Source organism: Scardinius erythrophthalmus, assembly GCF_964197995.2.
Source record: "Scardinius erythrophthalmus genome assembly, chromosome: 9".
Lineage (NCBI taxonomy): Eukaryota > Metazoa > Chordata > Actinopteri > Cypriniformes > Leuciscidae > Scardinius > Scardinius erythrophthalmus.
The window spans coordinates 35,684,357-35,705,866 of NC_138229.1; the positions used below are offsets into that span (position 1 = coordinate 35,684,357).

At 38.5% G+C, this 21,510-nt stretch overlaps 1 protein-coding gene across 2 annotated transcripts in view; it reads right to left on the minus strand.

Moving 5' to 3' along the window:
* Window positions 1–475: 475 nt before the first annotated feature.
* Window positions 476–21,510, minus strand: part of rock1 (Rho-associated, coiled-coil containing protein kinase 1) — a 78,608-nt gene continuing 57,573 nt past the window's right edge. Inside the window, exons 22-34 of one of the 2 annotated variants that reach the window (XR_014030817.1) lie at window positions 18,435–18,538; window positions 18,144–18,309; window positions 17,858–17,951; window positions 17,694–17,782; window positions 16,001–16,192; window positions 15,632–15,797; window positions 13,433–13,482; window positions 10,923–10,993; window positions 10,725–10,813; window positions 10,514–10,592; window positions 9,100–9,361; window positions 6,935–7,142; window positions 479–1,889 (exon numbers count right to left, since the gene is read on the minus strand). Coding sequence is in view for 1 of the 2 variants with exons in the window: in XM_081375153.1 (XP_081231279.1) it covers window positions 1,886–1,889; window positions 6,935–7,142; window positions 9,100–9,361; window positions 10,514–10,592; window positions 10,725–10,813; window positions 10,923–10,993; window positions 15,632–15,797; window positions 16,001–16,192; window positions 17,694–17,782; window positions 17,858–17,951; window positions 18,144–18,309; window positions 18,435–18,538 (1,524 nt within the window). In the remaining variant the exon portion in view is untranslated. Of the gene's footprint in view, window positions 1,890–6,934; window positions 7,143–9,099; window positions 9,362–10,513; window positions 10,593–10,724; window positions 10,814–10,922; window positions 10,994–13,432; window positions 13,483–15,631; window positions 15,798–16,000; window positions 16,193–17,693; window positions 17,783–17,857; window positions 17,952–18,143; window positions 18,310–18,434; window positions 18,539–21,510 lie in introns of both variants that reach the window. The other variant, XM_081375153.1, reaches the window with a different exon arrangement.

Genomic DNA, 21,510 nt, shown 5'->3' on the forward strand with positions numbered 1-21,510 from the left:
AGCCGCTTACCCTAACCTAAGACATACATACATACTAAGACCTAACATCACAACTAAGTTCCTAACCCGAAGCCTGACCCTAAACCGAACCTAAACCTAATTATAACCTTATCCCTAAAACCAAGTCTTGACCCTCAAACAGGCCTTTAAAGGGCTTTCAGAAAGTGAGGACCGGCCAAAATGCTTTACTCTTTGTCCTCACTCCAATGATCTAAAACTCAAACTGGTCCTCACAAAGATAGTGGCGCACGCACGCACGCACACACACACACTTTAATCTCTGTAAACTTTTTAGAAAGTATATCCCATATGTCTTGATCATTAGCCATTCACATTTGAAATGCATTACGTCTGACACCAACTCTGCTTTATAAACTGTACTGTGTTTTAGGTCAGCTTGAGTTGTGAAGGCACCAGCTGACAAAACATCAGAAACGATTAAACCAGGTAGGTAAGAACAGGTAAAACACACTCAGGCGATAGATAAAGATATGTTTATTGACACATATCCATCAGTGCGGCCTCCAATGCAATTTAACATGCAATACATCCACATCAAAACAGATCATTGTTCCAGTGCTTATTTTACTGAACACATTTGTAAAAACCATGTTGGATTATTGAGGAGGTATTCATCATCTTGATTCATGAGTATGTACACTGACGGAAACCGCTTTGACGGGGAGCTGGGGATGTTAACGGTCTTTTTTATTGATAATATAAAAGAAAAAAAGCAGGACATGTTGCCTTCATCATGGTTCCACACGCAGAACTTCTGAACTTTGGTTGACAACATTGAAGACATGCAATAGATGGTCCGCTCTGTTTCAAACCCTTTAGGTTCTGGTAAAAATCACACTGTAATAGATATGTTTGTTTTCAAGGTATGATAATAGTAAAGATTTGTTTGGAGAGGAGCGCAAACAGATATGGCAGTAAAATTGTTATCCAAAAGGCACTAGGTGAGCCAAACGCTACAGATGTTTAGTTCTACAAATAAATTACAATTCAAACAGTGCAGTTACATTTGTTAACTTAATGTTTTCCTTTTTGAAACATTTATCTATGAATCAAATGTAAGGCAACACATTACCAAAAAAAAAAAAAAAAAAAGATAAACAAAAGAATATTACAGAAACAATGTACCCAATGAACACACACACAGACACAATTTATTTTCAATGGTTTCTGTGACATTTTATGTCTCCTGATGCCATTTTGATGGTATCCTATGGCTTGGAGCCTCCAAAAACAATAATAATGATAATGACAATTATGATAATATTATGCATAGACTGTAATGATCTTCCATGCTCCATAAAAAAACCTCAAAATCTGAAACTCTCAGTACCCAATACTTTGCAACCAAACCCAATTCATTTTGAGGCATAGAATAAGGCAACCAGAGTCCATCAGAAGGAGGCATCAAAGTAGATCGAAGTGGAAATGGTTTGCAAACAAAAAGACCCTTTTACGGTTACTTCCCCAAATTTCCCCATTTGCCATGGTGCCAAGCTATAGTCCCAATCCCAGAGGTTTCAGAGTCCAAACAGGAAGACATGGCCATGAGAACAGCCTAGTTTCCTTCCCAAGCTGTGAAAAGATGTCAAAGCTTTCCTCTGGACAGTAGGATAAATGGTGTGGAATAAATGGGGAGAAGAGGGCAGAAAAAGATGATGCCAAAAAGTCTCCATGATGCCTTGCGGTAGGTAAATCCTGAATTTCAGCACCAATTACTGTCTGTTTTTGCAGTTGTGAAATGCAACTTTAAAAAGGTTAATTACATGTTTGTTACAGAATTTGTGTATACCTTTTTTTTTTTTTTTTTTTTTTTTCTTAGAGAGGAAAGTACAAAAATCCCAATTTAATCCAGAGGTTCAGATGGTTAGCTGGAAGAAAGAAGAAAAGAAAATGTCCAGTGTTTGAAATAAAGTTTAAATGTAGGATCACTCTTACTGAAATTCCATGTTAAACAGAACTTTTCAGTCATCATCATAATATGATACACACATCTCTCGACGTGGGTGAATCGAACAAAAAACCACAACATTTGACTGCAGAAACCAGAGAACAACAACAGTAGTAACTTTTAGAAGTTATATTTTGCATGAAGGAAATACAGCCTGAAGATATTTGTATGCATTATGACATTATTTTTATAAGGACATTTATCCTTAAAATTACTACAAAGCATCCGGATGTTATATTGAAATCTCTATGGTAATTCTTATTGTTTATTTTAAATTACAGTAATAAGAATAGATAACTGTCATCACAATACAGTGGCCACGATATGTATTGCAATATAGGTGAGTTTAGTGTAACAGCTGGTTACTGAACACTGTATAACAGTGGTGTAGGAGTACAACAATATTCTGCAATGTTTGTCTTCAATACAGACACAGAAGTAGCTTTAGTGATACTCAATGTCAATTATGCGACAATACAAAAAACATCCTAAAAATAAGCTTCATCTTCTTCAAGCAAAATATAATCACTTCCTTTGTCAGGTTTTGTGTGATTGACATTTGTTACCATCATAGAAATTTAAAGAACAGAAAAAACGACATCCAGTTCCCCCTCTCTGGACATTATGGGTGTCCACAAAGCTTAGTATTGTCAAAAATACTGACTTTGGTATTAAGTCGGTACTGAAATTTAAAAAAATGTGACGATACCAGCATTTCCCTCTGGCATTTTGATTGCTGTTGCAACAGATTCTTAAACACCTCTGATTGGTCATTGTGTTCACGCAGTCTACATATGTGTCTCTGATTGGTCATTGTGTTCACGCAGTCTACATATGTGTCTCTGATTGGCCATTGTGTTCACGGGCTCAACATATGTGTCTCTGATTGGCCACTGTGTTCACGCAGTCAACATATGTGTCTCTGATTGGCCATTGTGTTCACGGGCTCAACATATGGGTCTCTGATTGGCCATTGTGTTCACGGGCTCAACATATGTGTCTCTGATTGGCCATTGTGTTCACAGGCTCACCATATGTGTCTCTGATTGGCCATTGTGTTCACGGGCTCATCATATGTGTCTCTGATTGGCCATTGTGTTCACGGGCTCAACATATGTGTCTCTGATTGGCCATTGTGTTCACAGGCTCATCATATGTGTCTCTGATTGGCCATTGTGTTCACGCAGTCTACATATGTGTCTCTGATTGGCCATTGTGTTCACGGGCTCAACATATGGGTCTCTGATTGGCCATTGTGTTCATGTGCTCAACATTTGTGTCTCTGATTGGCCATTGTTTTAATGTGCTCAACAATTGTGTCTCTGATTGGCCATTGTGTTCATGTGCTCAACATTTGTGTCTCTGATTGGCCATTATTTTCATGTGCTCAACAATTGTCTCTCTGATTGGACATTGTGTTCATGTGCTCAACATTTGTGTTTGTGATTGGCCATTGTGTTCATGTGCTCAACAATTGTCTCTGATTGGCCATTGTGTTCATGTGCTCAACAATTGTGTCTCTGATTAGCCATTGTGTTCATGTGCTCAACAATTGTGTCTCTGATTGGCCATTGTGTTCATGTGCTCAACAATTGTGTCTCTGATTGGCCATTGTGTTCATGTGCTCAACAATTGTGTCTCTGATTGGCCATTGTGTTCATGTGCTCAACAATTGTGTCTCTGATTGGCCATTGTGTTCATGTGCTCAACAATTGTGTCTCTGATTGGCCATTGCGTTCACACAGTCAACATATGTGTCTGTGATTGGCCATTGTGTTCATGTGCTCAACATACATGTCTCTGATTGGCCATTGTGTTCACGGGCTCAACATATGTGTTGATTGGCCTGTCGATTGTCTCTGATTGGCCACTCAACATACACTATATTGCCAAAAGTTTTGGGACGCCTGCCTTTACATGCACATGAACTTTAATGACATCCCATTCTTAATCGGTAGGGTTTAATATGGAGTTGGCCCACCATTTACCACTATAACAGCTTAAACTCTTCTGGGAAGGCTTTCCACAAGGTTTAGGAGTGTGTTTTATGGGAATTTTTGACTATTCTTCTAGAAGTGCATTTGTGAGGTCAGGCACTGATGTTGGACGAGAAGGCCTGGCTCACAGTCTCCACTCTAATTCATCCCAAAGCTGTTCTCCCGGGTTGAGGTCCGGACTCTGTGCAGGCCAGTCAAGTTCCTTCACACCAAACTCGCTCATCCATGTCTTTATGGACCTTGCTTTGAGCACTGGTGCTAGTGTTAATTTTGTCCGCTATTTACATTTAGTCTTAGTCCTGTGTCAAATGTACTTTTTAGTTATCATCATATTTAGTCAACTTTGCCCTGTTTTCATTCAGTGATCTTTTAACATATAAGAGGTCACAAAAGTACTATTAAAAACATCCTGTAAGTTTCAGAACTCAAAACTTTCTTGTTAATCTAAAAACAGCTTATATTGAAGCCAATCCATCTGAGCGCAAGAACACAATGGCCAATCAGAGACATAAATGTTGAGCACGTGAACGCAATGGCCAATCAGAGGTGTTTAAGAATCTGTTCAACAAAGCTCAAAATGCTTGAGGGAAATGCTGGTATCGTCGCATTTTTACAAATATCAGTACCAACTTGGTACCGAATTCGGTTTTGACAACACAAGTTGGGTTATGTTTAGTGATAGGGCTATGGGTGTGGTTGGACCGTCTAGCTCAGGGGTGTCCAAACTTGGTCCTGGATGGCCACTGTCCTGCAGAGTTTAGCTCCAGCTTGCCTCAATAAGTTTCTAGTATGCCTAGTGAGACCTTGATTAGCTGGTTCAGGTGTGTTTGATTGGAGTTGGAGCTGAACTCTGCAGGACAGTGGCCCGCAGGAGCAGGACTGGACACCCCTGGTCTAGATGCACCCATTACTCCCAGCGAGGGGGAGCTGGACGTCAATCTTCACCCATTGTCTCCTGCAGTGGATACAAGATACAAATGGCAGAATATAGGGGGAAATTTCAAGTTTTAAAGCCAAGACCGTAGAGAGCCTCTGTCCAGATAAAGGAAATTCCCTTTAATTGGTTAAGTTTGTAACAGAAAGAATTTGCCATTCTTGTAAACAAAAACCCAGAGTAAACAGAAAAGGACAGGCCTCTAAAGAGCAACTGTCCACAGTTAACCTCGACCTTTAAAGCTGAGAATGAAGGCACTGAACAAACACAGGAGCAGTGGACTACACCATTAGACATGTAAGGTGTGGAGAAGCTGTATGATGTTGTCAGCATGTACTGGATGTTGTGTCTGCCGCATGGAGACTGGACTGCGCCCTGCTACAAGACAACAGCAAATAAACAGCCCGTCACGAGACTACCCTGCCTCTACAGCCAGGAACTTATGGCCTTTTTTAGCAATAATCACAGCTCTTTATATCTCAATCTTATAAAAACATGTCCCAGTCACATTTCACCCCAAATGTAGTATATATAAAAAAAAATTAATAAGGAATTATGTTAGCGTGAAGTTTATTTTTAGGACCATAGGGTTTTTTGAACTAAGACATTATTTAAATAACAATCAAGCACTTCCCTCACCCATTTTAAATACCATACTGTATCTCAAGTCAAGTTTATTTATATAATGCGTTATAAAATACGGATTGCTTTAAAAGCTGCTTTACAGTAGCAACCACAAAAACAGCATCATAAACGGTTAAAGCAATAAGCAATCATTTCAGCTTGGTGTGTGTGTGTGTGTGTGTGTGTGTGTGTGTGTGGGGGGGGGGGGGGCAACAGTTTGAAACACAACGTAACTGATGAGTTTAAGCTACAGCATAAGTCAATGTTTCGTCATTACATTTTCTTATCTACCTGTTTTATTTTATTTACCATTATTTCCTACAATGAAGAACAAATTTTTTTTAAATCAGCGTAAAGTCAGTACCGCAAATACTATGAAATAAATACATTTTAAATACATATTGTTTAACGCTACAATAAAGTTATTTTTGTATTATTGTCACAATACCAAAATAGTGGTCTTTAACAATACGATTAAACACTCTTTTTAACCGTTTAACTGCTTGAGATATTTATTTATACACATTTACTTAAAGCAAAGATGCATGTTAATCAACAGAGTTCAGTATTTTTCTTTTTCTCTCAGCATTAGCATTATTTCTTTTTGATTGTTATTAATGATAGCACAGACAATGTGCACAGGATGTGACGGTGGCAATTTCTTTCTTTTCTTTTCCTTTTTAAAAATAAATAAACACACTGCCGTGGCGAAGGTGATGTTTGGGGGTGGTGTGCACTTTGAGAGGGCTGGGGGAAACGGGCAGGACAGAACCACCCTCAAACACTATAGAATAACACAAGACGCGTCACTCGTATTGTGCAACGCTCAATATGGGGGAATTTTTCCAGCCTTCCGTTAGAAGCTCCGGTTTCTATAGAAACAGTCAGATTTTGTTTTCGGTCATGAATCGAGCGTTTGGAAACAAAATTTATGAGAGAGTTTTTGTCAGATTTCATTGGTGCTTTCAAATATGAAATTGAATCGTAAGCTTGGCGAACAGATTTGGAGAATTTGATGTTTCCCCATTCAAAGAGATAGGAGCTGCACTTGCATGCCCGAGAGGTGTTTCAAAATGGTCGCCGAGTGAAATGACTTGTCTTAACGGCACTTTGATAGGACATAGGAATGATCACTACTAAATGGAACGACCAGAATCTGCCAGTGCTGCAGAAAGATTATTGCATCATGTTTTCTATTTCATCACTACATTACAGTAATAAGAAATGGGGAAAATGTGTGCTTTTTATTGTCCTGAAGACATTTTATTATTTCTTTTGGAGTGAAATATGACTTGCAAATCCAGAGAGAATGCTTTCTGGTTAAAACTATGCTGCACTGAAAATCCTATTTTCTGCTCCAAATGCATAATGTGCTTTAAGATTGGTGTGACACTGTATGGTTGTAGTTACCTTGGCTTTCCTGGCATGTTTTTGGGGTTCTTGCGGAAGGACTGGTTTGCTACGGAGCGAGTGGACATTGTGCGTGGAGACGCCCTTGAGAAGGTAGAAGGAGGGGTCTTGGGAATCTTCTTGCCGAGATGACCAATCCATTTCTTCTGCTCATCTTGGGACAAGGCCAGAAGCAACATGTCTCGAGCTGATGTCACATCATAATTAACTGAGGGACAAGAACAAAATGAGTGTTGCTGTGAGATGCCATGTCATTAGCCATTTTCACAATACAGTCGTTGCTGTAGATTAAATGTAACTTTCTGATTAGAGGGCCCATTACCAATATATTTTTAAATCAGCATTTACAGGTAAAATTCACAGTCAATCAAACAATCAAACAAGAAGTGCAACAGAAGGGGCAAACAACATCTCCCGCCTCGCCAAGTTCTGCCACCGTTCGATCCAAGATATCGGTCACGTTATGAAAATGGTAGAGGCTGACAACCAGGTCTTGCGAAACTCTGATTTACTTTGCCGGCATTTGAAACGAATTACGTTACCGCTAATATCAAGCCCACCTTTGGACCCGCATCACTGATTTCAACTATGGAGCTGAGGTCGTCCAGTGAGATGTAGAATGGGAAGCGGACTGGCCACAGCGACATACCAGCTGAGATCTGGAACATGCTTGGAGAGTGTGAAGCAGCAGTTTTGAGGTACTCATTCGAGTCATAGCTGAGAACAAGCCCCCCAACACCTGAACAACCAGCACAACTGTGCCATTCAGGAAAGGTTAGGGCAACTACCACCCAAATTCGATTGTTCAAAAGGTATTTCAGCGGGTACTGGACCAACACCTCCAAAACATCACTGCCATCACATCCAATCAGTGTGGCTTCATCAAAGGATGTGGCCCTATTCTTGCCACCTGGTTGCTGACGGAGAAACACCTGGAGAAGAACGGTGCACATGGCATTCCTGGACCTGGAAAAGGCATTTGATTGAGTTTCACGCAACCTTATCTGGCGAGGACTGCAATTTAATGACATCCCTGAGGTGTATGTGGTCTAATTTCTTTACTGTTATGTCACAAGCATGGTTTGATGCCCAGGTGGGATTTCACCACCTTTCAACATCACTGTCGGAGTTCAACAAGGCTCAGCCCTCTCACCCCTTCTGTTCATCCTTTGCATAGACACAGTGACAGCAGACTTCCAATCACCGCACACCTGGACACTCTTGTACGCAAAGCATTGCTTTTGCAGGAGACCTGCTCTGTGCTTCAACATACAACGGCTTAGTGAAAGCAGAATGCAGCTAAACATTCAAAAGATTGAGTACCTGGAGTTTGGCCCCCCAAACCAATGGCACCATCAACATTGATGGACAGGATTTGAAGAAGATCATCTAGTTTAAATACCTCACAACACCATCCTCGATGCCCGGGGAAGAATCGATGCAGCATCGCTCATGTGGAGACTAGTCAAAATCTATAAGACCGTAGTGCATTCAGTGGCCCTTTATGGGGCAGAGTGCTGGGCCACAACAAAGCAGCACGAGCAAGTCCTTCACACCAAGGATGTGAATATTCTCCAGGGGACACTTGGCCTGACCTGTCTCAAAGGCTTGGAATCACCTCGATCATGGAGAATATGTGGGAAGCATTGTGTATACGGCTATATAATGAGCAGTAACAAGAGCTCTGTGGTAAGACCAGCCCTGTTTCAACCCAGGAGGCCACTGACAGCATGGAAGACCAAAAGAAACGGTGGATGGACAGTGTTCCAGTATATATGTGGGCCATGGACCTTGCCCAGAAGATGCTAAGGACTGGGCCAAATGGAGAAGATAAACCTGAATTGCAAAAACCTTGTATAACTATGGGATAAACAGTAGCAAAGAGAGATACATCATAAAACTAATTTACACTGCGTGAGAAAAATAGTAAGTTTGTTGTTATACATAAAATCAAGATCAGTATGTGCTGGAAATAATTCAATCTCAAACATTTTTATTTTAGATTTATTTAGATTTGATATTGAGATTAACTCAATATCAAAATAGTTGATAGTTCATGTTTGCATGTTGTAATCAATACTTGGTTTCAGTCAAACCTTATAAATGTAAAAAATAATAATAATAAAAGAGTAAACACACAGAGGCATTTTCTGCTTGTGGCTCACCTTTGCAAGGGGCGATAACGTCCTCCTTCTTGTCCAGATGGTCCTTGTGGCACTTGACGTGGCAGCGGCGGCACTCCAGGGCTGGCGGCGGCTTGAACACGTGCCACAGGGGTTTGGAGCACGCCTCACAGTTAGAGGGGAAATGGTAGAGGGTGGGGATGAACTCATGGCCTTTGTGGGGCAAGCAGTTGGCCTTGTCACCCTGAGGAACACTCTCCATGTCCGCTTCCTTCCTACACTCACCCTCATTAGCATAAAGTATCTGAAGAACAAAAACATATTTTTCAAATTGTACGTTTAAGTAAAAGTTAGAGGGTCATGAAACATTTTTGAGACATTACCATACATGCATATTGCACAATGTATCACACATTTTTTAAAAGCAAAAACTGTTACAGCTGTTTTACGTAGAATCCTGCCAATCGCATCAATTTTATGATTTGGGCTTTTGTACAAAATTTTTATTTCTGTGTAAACTGTAAACGTCTCTGGTTACTTGTGCGGGTTCTCCGCCTATATAAAGCAGTGCCGAATTCCAGTTCTCATAAATTCAAGAATAAGAAATGCAGCCAGCTTACGCAATATCATGTTCCTTCATCTCAGGGAATCGAGGATTTGCATGTAGCTGTTCTGACGTTCCCTTTCCATTTTGGATCACTTGACATTGCATCAGTAACTGATACTATGAGGAACTGTAGTTAAATAGCTATTTGATGCAGCAGCATGTTCTACATTCTCTTAACAGGATGCACATCAGCTTGTATTGTTCATCTTAACACTGCAATTAACCCCGGTTTATCGTTGTACTACATCTTTTAACTCCGGGTAAAGAAACGTTTCACACGTGTAATTTAGAAGCAGGGTTAACACTTCTTATCTGGGTTTATGAACCTCTGCTCTGGAGGTGTTAACCCTGCATTGATACTGTGTAAGAATGATGTGGCTAGAGGCTTAGCAAAGGACACCCAATCACATGTCTCATATTCACATGCTTCTCATAGTCACAGAATTGCTGTGTTGTATAAAAGGCAGGTTATGTTTCAGCAAATGGTGACAGAAAACGTGACATTTACAGTCTGGAAAGTCCACTCAGTATAAACTTGATAGTACAGTCGTCAATATATTATACAAGGATGCACAATGCTAGAGCCTTTTCTGCAAACAGGTCGTGTGCTGTGTTCGCCCAATCAAAGACACTGACATTTCACACATGCAAATAAGGACATTATCCAAGGTTTTAGGAAAGTACAGTGTGAAACGTCAGCTTATGAATAGTTTACCAAACATGATCCAGCACAGTTTGTGAACTATGTCTATTTATGCACACAGCATTGATACAGTGATACGTCATTACAGGGAATTTCATGACTATTTTTAAATAGAATCTCAGTGCAAAACATTGAACATAACTGACCTGGAATATTCGTGGGATTTCATCCGTCTCAGCTCGATAAACGTCGCCTTGTGTGACAGGACGTACATGGAAAAGTTTGCTGTTTTGAAATAATACATTTTTGTTATTTAGCAGAAAGTGTAATCATTCAATTTTACATACACGAATGAATCAAGTGGCCAGTTAACATGGATAAACTGATCCATAGATAGTTATTCATCAGAATACTTACTCAATATCTAGTACCATAGAGGGGTTGGACTGCTCTTTGTCTTGCTCATCATTGTAAAAGAGGATCTTTTTACTGCTCACCACAACATACTGAGGGAAACAAAAACAAATATTGAAAAGGGGGGAATCGAGCAGGTCATGCACATCTAAATTCATGGACAATAATAGTTTAATACATAATTTTTCATGCAAGTCTTACCTGCTTTTTCCAGCCATATCTTTTTATATTAACCCTATTAGGTATTGCGAGCCAGCCTTCGAGCCTTGATTCTGAAAACAAATAAACTCCATTATATCCAAGTCAGAATTTAAACAAGCAATAGAAATAGACATGCAGTACAACTGGGAACACAAACCAAGGTTGTGACACAATCTACAAAAACCGATTGGCTTTTACTAACATGCGTAAACCAGGTACACTTTAAAACAACTGCCCACATCACAGGGCTGTAGTTGTAAAATCCCATGCTGTTTTGTTAAGTGAAACTAACAAGGAAAAAAGGGCAGGCCCTTAGTAAGATGGTGAAAATGAGATGTCCCATACCTAAACAGATCCTGATGTTATAGTGAATGTGAGAAAACAATGGCTAAATAGATATTTGACTCATTACTCAATCAATATTGACTATAATAGCTCACATGGACCACAGCCTTAGTGATGTCAGTGGAAGAGGAACACCAAGTTATTACATTTTCATTAACAATTATAAAGAATTGTATTTCTATTTGGAATAACGGGCACGATCGCTCAAAACAACAGCAGCTACAGTACTAGCTCTCTGGCTTGATTAACATGATCAAATAGGCCAATAGGAGATGCTAATTTATAACAGTACTACATCTGTATGTTTTTCTGAAATTTTGCATAATAAACCCAGGAATGTGTATCACGTTTATAGCAGTATTAGTAACTGGCTCAATACAGCAGTTTGTTACAAAGTACATTTTATTATCAAAATGTAATTCTGCCCCTTTTCTGGAAATGTCAACCGAACTAAGATGCAATTAAATTAAAATGTTACTGGTTTAAAGGCATATGTTCACGCAGTGGTTGTGAGGAAGACAGGTAGGTCACATAAGAATTGTTTTAAAAAATCATGCAAAAACTGTGTGACCACAACTGAGTGTGAATGCTTAATGTCATTCATTCTGTAGTGAGCATGCCTCCAGTGCAATAGATAAACCAACCGTACACATAGTCAACATACAGGAACACGTGTGCTTCACAGGGCTGGGTATTGACACGGAATTCCCAATGTGATTAGATAGATTCATTCTTTTGGGAATATGTTATTTTCATTAAATTTTCAGGTCACTTTGGATCAATTTTAGGGTTGAATAACTTAAAACATTTGGATAAATTAAAGGGGTCATGACATGAGAGATCAAATTTTCCTTGATCTTTTGACATATAAGAGGTTTACCATTAAAACATCCAACAAGCTTCAGAGCTTAAGATATTGCCCTCATTATAAACTAGGCATTTTTCAAGCTCAAAAAAGGCTTGTTTTGTTTTTGGAGTTACTCAAGGGTTTTTCTGAACCTGCCTACTCAGAAATCTGGTTGCAGCCATTGATAGCTTCCTTTTTCTGCCCTGTCCAGGTAGAGTAACCACTGTTCCTTAACTTTGAACTCGCAAACTATGCTTCCAACTGTGTCTCTAGGAACATTTAGTGCCTTCGCTATCTTTTTGTGTCATGGTCCTTGTTTGTGAAGGGCAATCATACCTTCTCTTAACTTTTTGGACCAAACCTAGGTTTTCAACAAACCTAGACACTTCAGATATTTCATGTGTTCTAGCTCAAGCACACCTGGTGTAACTAATGAAGCCCTTGATTAGTTGCATCAGGTTTGCTTGAGACAACACTTGTTTTGCAGATGTGTGCTGTCGAGAGGGATTCTACTCAGGGGGTTGAATCATTTTGAAACTGCAGAAGTCATTTAAAGTTGCATTTTCAGTTAAATTTGGGCAAACCACTTGAAACATTTGTTGTGTTGAGATATTTCAATTACTTTTGTTTGATTTGTTCATTGCAAACAGCTGAAAGTCTGAATATTTTGCCAATATTTTGAATAATTTCGATTGCAATTGTATATATTTTTTTGTGTGCACAAAAACCTTTATTAACATTGTAAGTGATCCCCAAGGAACACATTAAAATATATATAAATATAAAGAAAAAAACCATGTCATGACCACTTTAAGGGTTTTCAAACTTTACAGAGCAAGGGAGGGAAAAGCCATGCTAAATGAATAAACTTTTTTTTTGCATAACTTGCAATTTGAAGGCAACCCCAAGTTCTATATTCATATATTTATATTTTAACCCAGGGCATTAGGAAAACAAATAGTAAAGCTATTACACACACACACACACACACACACACACACACACACACACATTAAAAGAGTGTGACTTGACCTAAAACACCTCTGAAAGATGCTCAGAGTAGGTTAGTCTAAAAAGATTTTAATAAGCAAAATATGTTTCACTGATTTCAGCAATTTCGTTTAATAGGTCTATTTTAGCATTGCTCTATCTGTAAAGTCACTCTGAGTAGCTTATTTCTGAGGCATCACCAAAACACATTTGACATTCAGTAAGATGCGTATATTAAAATAAAAATAAAAAAGTAACGAGAAGAGACAAAATGCCACCCAAGAGCACAATCCAGGCATAACAGGATCCCAATCTTAAGGTTACTCACAGAGGAAAAAGAATAGAAGATACACAGATAAGGAGAGCAAGAAGAACTGACTATATATGAGGGAGAACAAGAGATTAGACTTTAAACACAGACATTGGAAGATGATGATTATGTACACCACCTGGCAACATGAAACATCATCACCTTCATCCTATCATCACAACATTACAAGTCATAAGGACAATTTGTGTGCTAAATCTACTTAACATCATAAATACAGTCCTGAGAAATTACATTCATTAGCCAAATAATATAGTCAAGATCAAGGATTTATTTTCTGAAATGGCTGACTAATATAAACAAAATATAGGCATAATCACTTTAAAAAATATATATTTTTTCATGTCTATTAAAAAAAATGCATTCCAAAGTATTCCCTCTCTCCAAGTCTTTTTTCCTGAAATGCTGACCAGCATTGTGGTAATAAATGAAAATTTCAATTTGTCTATACTGTCGATTTTACTTTCATAGTTTTAGAAGAGTTTTACCAGTGGCTTTCATATTCATTTTGCGTTATAGCATGCAATTCTGTGTAGTGATGGAAGTTGGAACAATGACTTTTGCCAATAGGTGTCATAACTGTTTTCAGAGAATGAAATCAAACTCAGTTTGAGGTATTGGGATTAAGGGTGTGTTCACACATGTAGTTCGATTCTCTTGGTTCTTTTGGTTGGGACCAAAAAAGAAAATGATACATCTAGTCCTGGTTCGCTTAGCGTTCACACTGTCATTTTGTATCTAAATATAGAAGAAAAAAACCCCAACTGCTTTTATGGTGTATATTTTGCAACAAAACTTAACGAACATCCAAAACAATGCTGTGTGCTGGACTAAACGCGCTCGGTGTGTGTGCGGACATATGATGGTATTTTTATTAGCTGAGAACTTGTGAGGAGCTTATAAAAACTGCAAAGGAGTCAAAACAGCGTCAGGATTTGCTCCATTGCACACAAACGCAGATCTGCTGCGAGGAGACGCGGTTTCAACACCTGTACTGAACTGTGATCAGCAACACAAGTCCTATGATGAGAAAAACCAGGTGTGCTTGAGCATTCTGTCCTTTTTAAGGTCCGATCTTGTGACATAACGTCCTGTCTTTGGTCTGTGTTGCGTTCATAAATCTCAGCCACCATATCGGTATCAGCCGATATATGTATATTTTTAATGTTATTGTTATCGGCCCAATAACACAATTGGGCTGATATATTAAAGCCGATAAATAATGGATTATTTCCTTCAGTTGACCCATTTCAGATGTGCAACTGTTCAACATGATGGTTTTGAATTGCTTGAAATATGATTGAATCCACTTCAAAAAAGGAAAATACCGTTAAGTGCAACATGTCCAGCACAAATCTGTTATATAGACAACATAAAATTAAATGAGAAATTGTGTGCTTGGAAAATGGATTTTAAATGGTGAGACTTTTGTTTTTGTAATCAGGCTCTCAAAAATTATATATATATAAAAAATTGGATTTAGATTTATCGGTCAATATATCGGTTATCGGTTTTCAAATATAAAGATTATCGGTAATCGGTATCGGCCAAAATGTTCATACCCTAGTCTCAGCTGGAAAAAAAAAAAAACAATCGTATGTATGCGTCCATAGTTTTGGATGTTTGGTATGTTCCGTTGCAAAATATACATTATAAAAGCAATATTTGCATCTTTAAGTTCGGTCTTAAAAATAACAACGCCAAGCGAATCAGGGCAAAATGTATAATTTTCTTTTTTGGTCCGATATTCAAACTACAAGTTTGAACACACCCTTAGTCACACCAAACTAGATGCGAACAGGCCCGTACAGTGGCATTATGATAACAAAGGCAAGTCTGCTTAGTAATTACCTATTCTAGTGTTGCATTTTAACAGTGTCGCATGCTGATTAGATAAATCAGCTAAAATACAAATGAGCATTGGAAAATTTGGGAAAATTTCTTCTTTTTTTTGCATTTTATCTGCTCTGTGTTTTTTTTTTGTTTTTTTCAATGAAATGATTTTAAATCCATTCCTAGCAGACTTTCAAACATGGACAGGGATGATAGCAAGACATGTAGTCAAAGCATCAGAATTACCTGGCTATTGTGGGCTTTCCAATCACTACAAATGCTAACCAAATTACTTAAAACTCTATTCCTTAATTTACCTGACATTTATATAACAGAAATATTTATGCTTCGTGAACGTTCCCTTACCAGCAATGTTACTGTCCAGCTCGTCCGGCTGCAGGCTGGTGACGCTGGAGTTTTCCACGCGGAGCTGCAAGTCGTTCAGCTTCTCGCGGAGTTGCTCGATGTCACTTTCTTTGCTGTCCAGTTGCATCTGCAGCTCATTGCGATACGTGCACTCCTCAGCCAATTGCTGCAAATACACACAACATCATTATCATGCTGATTATCATGCTGATGTGGCTTCCTGGAGTGTGCAGTCATGAAACTTAATACATTTTCATCCTTCAATCCTTCACTAGAACAGTCTTGTTGAAACTGATTTAGAGAATCATCAGATTCCACTGATGTTGGCATCAGTTTTGTTCCTGTGAAAACGATTATACATGAACTTGCCGCTTGCATCTCGTTGAGCTCCTTCTGGTACTTGATGGCCATGTGGTTGAACTTCTCCTTCTCCTGGTTCAGCTCCAGCTGCAGTTTGCGATTCTCCTTCTCTTTCTTGCGCAGGTCAGTGGTGCTTCCTCTCTTCTTCTGGTCCAACTTCATGTCCTTCCGGTTCATAATCTCAGCCAGCTTATTCACCGCCTGCAGGGACATGATGAGGCGTCAAAGTTTGAGCAAAGAGCAAAAGATTCTTTTCCTTTCAGACGTGTCATATCAAACAAGTCTGGCCGTAAACCGAGTGAACTGCTTTGCTGTCAGCTGCCAACACAGACAGAAACCTAACTAAAATGGATCATCATCATTGAATGATAAGGAACGCTCTTTATAGGCACCACACAAATAGAGACAAAGCACATAATTGATTTTGATGTTAATATTGGGGCTGTCAATTTAATGCTTTACTTTGATAATTAATTAGTTATGGAGGAAAAATAACACGTTAAAATTATTAAGGCATTTAACGCAGCAGCTCCGCAGCTCAGAGCTACGAAGGTCATCTTAGATTTCATCCAGTTGATTGGATGATAAAATTTAGATTTTTGGGTGAACTATGCCTTTACTGGGTCTTTTATTAACATGGAAATATAAAATATTTTTATATGCGAGCATGAAGCATCACTGTGTGATGGAGCCTATAGAATGCAGTTATAATGGCCCTAAAATTCAAGATATTAGGGCAAAAACGCAAAAATTCTGTCTCATATTTATATTATTTGATATAGTTAAGCAATTTCACACGAGTGCTGTTTTGTTTCAAATAGCATGAGTGCAAATGTGATATTGATTTCATACAACAGTTCAAAAAATAAGTTGATATTGTGTTATATTTTAGACACAATATGGTCTAATTTTAGCTCGATTTTGCCAACGAAAATATCAACGAAAATATTACCTGCAAAGCCAGAGCAGAACTGTTGAGCGTCTCCGAGAAAACACACAGCGGTGTTTCGTTCTGAATGAATCTGTGTTTTGATCGGGTGAACCAATGATTCAATGACTCATTCATAAAGAGAACTATTTACTTCATTCCTGAATGAATCAGCTGTTTGAGCGAATCGAATGAATCGAACTCCATGACTTCGTCATTAAGAATTTACCATCACCTACTGGTAGTTTTAGATTCTTATTGAGAGTATCATTTCATTAAAAAAATATTTTATATTTCCATATTAATAAAAAACCCAGTAAAGGTATAGTTCACCCAAAAATCTAAATTTTATCATCATTTACTCACCCTCACAGCTGTTGAGGCCTAAAAGTTTGTGTAATAAATTCTTTTGAATAAAAAAAAAATCTTTTTAAAGCTAATTTTTGAAATGTCTATTTCATGCTTTTTTCATTTAACACAATAATTACTTTATTTTTGGGGGCGGGGTTAATTTCTCAGCCAAATTTCATGTGCGATTAATTTGCAATCAATTATATTAATGAATTGCCACATTGTGTAATTAACTAATTAAAAATGTTAATCTCTTGACAACCCTAGTTAATATATTAGTTAACGACCTGATATTCTAATAACAATAAAATTACACATATACCATATAAATATTAGGTAAAATTGCATTGATTAATTAGGTTAAATTTGAAAAGATTGTAGAACATACACTATTTACACAAAGTTGCTGCATGGTGGCCATACCTGGATCTTCAGAGTTCTTTCTATATTAAGGATCTTCTCGTAGTTCACCTTCACTGAGTTTTCCACCTCCTCCTTCTCTGCTGCAAACTCTACAGGAAGACATTAGAAAAGTCGTGTTAATGCGTAAAGATAAACTGTAGTCAACCACTTGGAATTAAGATTACCTTCTTCTTGAGCTCGGAGCCTTTTATCCAACTCGGTCTTCTCCTTACTGAGGATCTCCACGTCTTTGGTAAGAGTTTTAATGGATTCCTCAAGCTAAACGAAAATGCATTATACTCCAATTAAAAGCCACTAATATAACCACAAAGTTGACAATAATGACTAATGAGTAAAATTGCAGGTGGCATATAGAGTTCTAATCCGGAAAATGTGCTGGAAGACAAACGGACTATATAAACGAAATGGTCAGATTGAGAGAAGGATGCCTGTCCTTTGCTAATAACAGACCTGTGTGATGCTGGAGTCTTTCTCTGAGATCTCCAGTTTGTAACGTGACACAGCCTTCTTGTTCTCCTGAGAGAGTTCAAAATACTGTTCTTCCTGAAGCGCACGGGCCAACTGCTCCGACTCTGCTTTCGTCATGGTGAGGTCCAACTGGGCAGAGAGCGACTCCCTACAAAAAACATTTATGGAGGAGGAGTTCACAAGAACGTTCAACGGTATTTCTGAGTCACAAGACACTCTTTAGTTCCTTTAACATTTTTCTAAAAGCAACAAATTCATGAAGAGGACTTTTACTTCTCTGAGTACATGTCCTGGACTTTTTTGAGAGCGTCTTGAGTTTGTCGATTCCTCTCTTCTATCTCCTCCTTTAGCTCCTTCACCTGAGTTTTATAGAGTGTCTGAAAACAGGAAAAAATGGCTTGAGAATGTATAAACGATGCTGATTTCCTCTCATGATATGACCACACACAAGAACATAACACCCTGACATGGCCGTAACTCATTAAGCTGGGCCTTATACCATGGCATTGTCGATTATTATTTGTTTTAAAAATGTTAGGTAATTTGTATACAATTTCAAGTTCAATTTCCATATCACTTTGCCAAACTCCATCAATTCCTTCCTAAGCCAAGGCTAGTGCCAAGTTAATCAAAAGAGTGGCTTCAGGCCAAAACCCTGAGAAATGTATTGAGAGAAATGTACTATATTAGACATGCACATCTGTAATTGTGGTAAAAGCAGAATAATTAACTCTGCACCACTTAATTGCAGTGGTGGTCCGCTGTGTGTTAGGAGTTAGAGGTTTTTCATTAAGGAGATGAGTTTGGAAGTGACTATTATATTTATTTAAGTCCGGGACACATCATGCCGACGGTTTTTGAGCGTCGGTCGGCTTGGTTTTTTCGGTGTGTTCTGCACTGTTGGCTCTAGTCGGACGCCGTCAGGGTTTTTTTGGGGATTATTCAGCATGTTGAATCAGCGTCGGGCTGTCGGTGAGAGGGATCACTCTGATTGGCTGATTAGCTTAGCGAACAAATCAGTGCACAAGAATAAAAGCGAAAGTGGTGAAAATGAGTAAAGAAGTCAAGAAGGTACAGACAGAAGGCTGTTATAACTTTACATCATCTTTGGCCTTGTTTACACCTGGTATTAAGATGCGTTTTTGGTCGATCGCATCATAAGCAGACGAGTGAGACACATGACTGTTTACAACTGATGTTTTATCCGTCTCTTTTGCCCACTTTCAACCACTTCTGACTGATTTCTTCGAGGGGAGGGTCTAAAGGCGGGTGAATGTATGGGCTTTTTCAGATCTTTCCATCTAATGGACGAAACAAGCTCACGCAGTTTAATTATGAACTGACTGGAGAAAACAGAAAAACATACGGCGAGCAGCAGCTTTCGTTTCTGCTCAAGACCAGAACTCAGGAACGGTGAGAGAACATTGTGTTTGGTACGTTTTTCATCTCCAAACCAAACTTGGGTCTTCAGCCGACAAAGTTTAAATCCCGTCTGGCTACACACTTCCCATGTTTACGCATTAGGTCAGTTGGCGTAGAGTAGATGGTCATTTGTGGTTGTTTGAACACATTCGACCACATGAGCGTTTACTCTACGAAAGCAATCCGGGCGAATGAGTTTTTGACTCCATCTGGAAGTGGAAGAGCTCAAAACGTTTTAGACCCCGTTTACACCTGTATTTAACGCCGCTCACTTGTGATCCGATCGACCAAAATGATTTTAACCCTCAGAGGTCGGAGATCACGCCGGCGTGATCTGCTCGCTTTTTTCCTTATGAGTTGAATTGAGACCCCAAATACTCTTTTGACTTTGATTTTATAAAACAAGTTTCATACATCAATCGATTCTGTTAAATGTGTATTATTTTTGTGTATACTCACAATAAAAACAAAATGTTGTGCTTTTTGCCAAATAAAGAAAAATAATCACGAAGCGAGTTCTGCCTTCTCTCTGTCCGTGTAGTCCATTCTGAAACGCGTCCGAAAATGAATCATAACTCAGCGAATACTTCTCACACAGGCACGTGAGATATGTCTTTATGAAGCTTGAAATCTCCTCTTTTAAATGAAGTAATTTATATAAAAAACAAATGTTTTTAACTCATGTAATCCCTTTGAAAGCAAGGAGAGGTACCGTTTTTCCTTCTCCCTTCATTATCTCTAAATGAGCTGCAGCCGCCCCGCCCCCGGCGCGATTCACATGTAAATAGTTTACCTGATCTAGTATGCATCGCATACGCCCCCCGATCAATGCCATAAAAACACAGTTTGTTCATCAGACTTCAGACTGATAGTTCATCGCGTTTTGAGTATGACACGCTTCTCCGGTAATAAAGACTCCCTTCAGATGATTCTGGACAGCGAGGAAGAATGCACCTTTTCCTCAGAGGACGAACGGCAGCATTTTGAAGAGCGAATTCCGCCGCGAACACAATTTCAGAGTAAGTTTTACTTAAAAGTCTTTTGTCTTTTATTTTTCGTGTTCGCATTTATGAGGAAAAAACAATATTACGTGACAGTTCTCCATTATGGACGCGAGCGCTCTAAAAAAAGCACTAAAAGACTTTCAAACTTTCACAGAGACCTCAAAACAGAAAGTACAAATCCTTTCTTTAAAACGAATTTCGTTTTGTATCAATTGTATCTTAATTTTAATAATTTTTTCATTAACAAATTTCCTGGATTTAAAGTAAATATAGGCTAGCAATCACAACATAAGGTGCTTGAACTGGAGATCATCATGAACCAGACCGTAGCCTATTCTCGCCTCACATGTCTAAAAAATGTGAAATATATTTACAGAAAGCTGGTTCTAAACAAACCATCCAAAACACTAGCCTACTGCGAAGATCGCGAGTCAATAGCCTATCGTCAACTTCATCTTTGCCAGAAGTTAAATTTAAATCGCGTGTGTGAATGAATGATGATGTTTTAGCAAACTGAATTGCTACTGAGATGAGTAAAAATCGACTGAAATATGAATACATAGATAAAATGTAGGCCTATAATCTTTTTTTTTTTTTTTACAAAGAAAGAGTACACTTGAAATATTGTTGAAATTGTAATTATTGTTGTAATTGTAACCTTTTTAATAAAATAGCAAAACATATTTACAAGATAGATGTAAGCAAAATCTTAAATGGTCAATATAAGTCTTCTAAATATATCTGTTGTTCTTGTATTGTGGCTCAGTCAGTTTCACACCTGAGTGAATGGCTCATCATTATGCAGAGTCATTATGCAGAGTGGGTGGGACACTGTAATCTAAGGTGTAAACTACTCCTCCCCCTCGCATATTGGATTTCCAAGCAAAACCTGTTTTACATCAATTTAAATCAATGTATGGTTT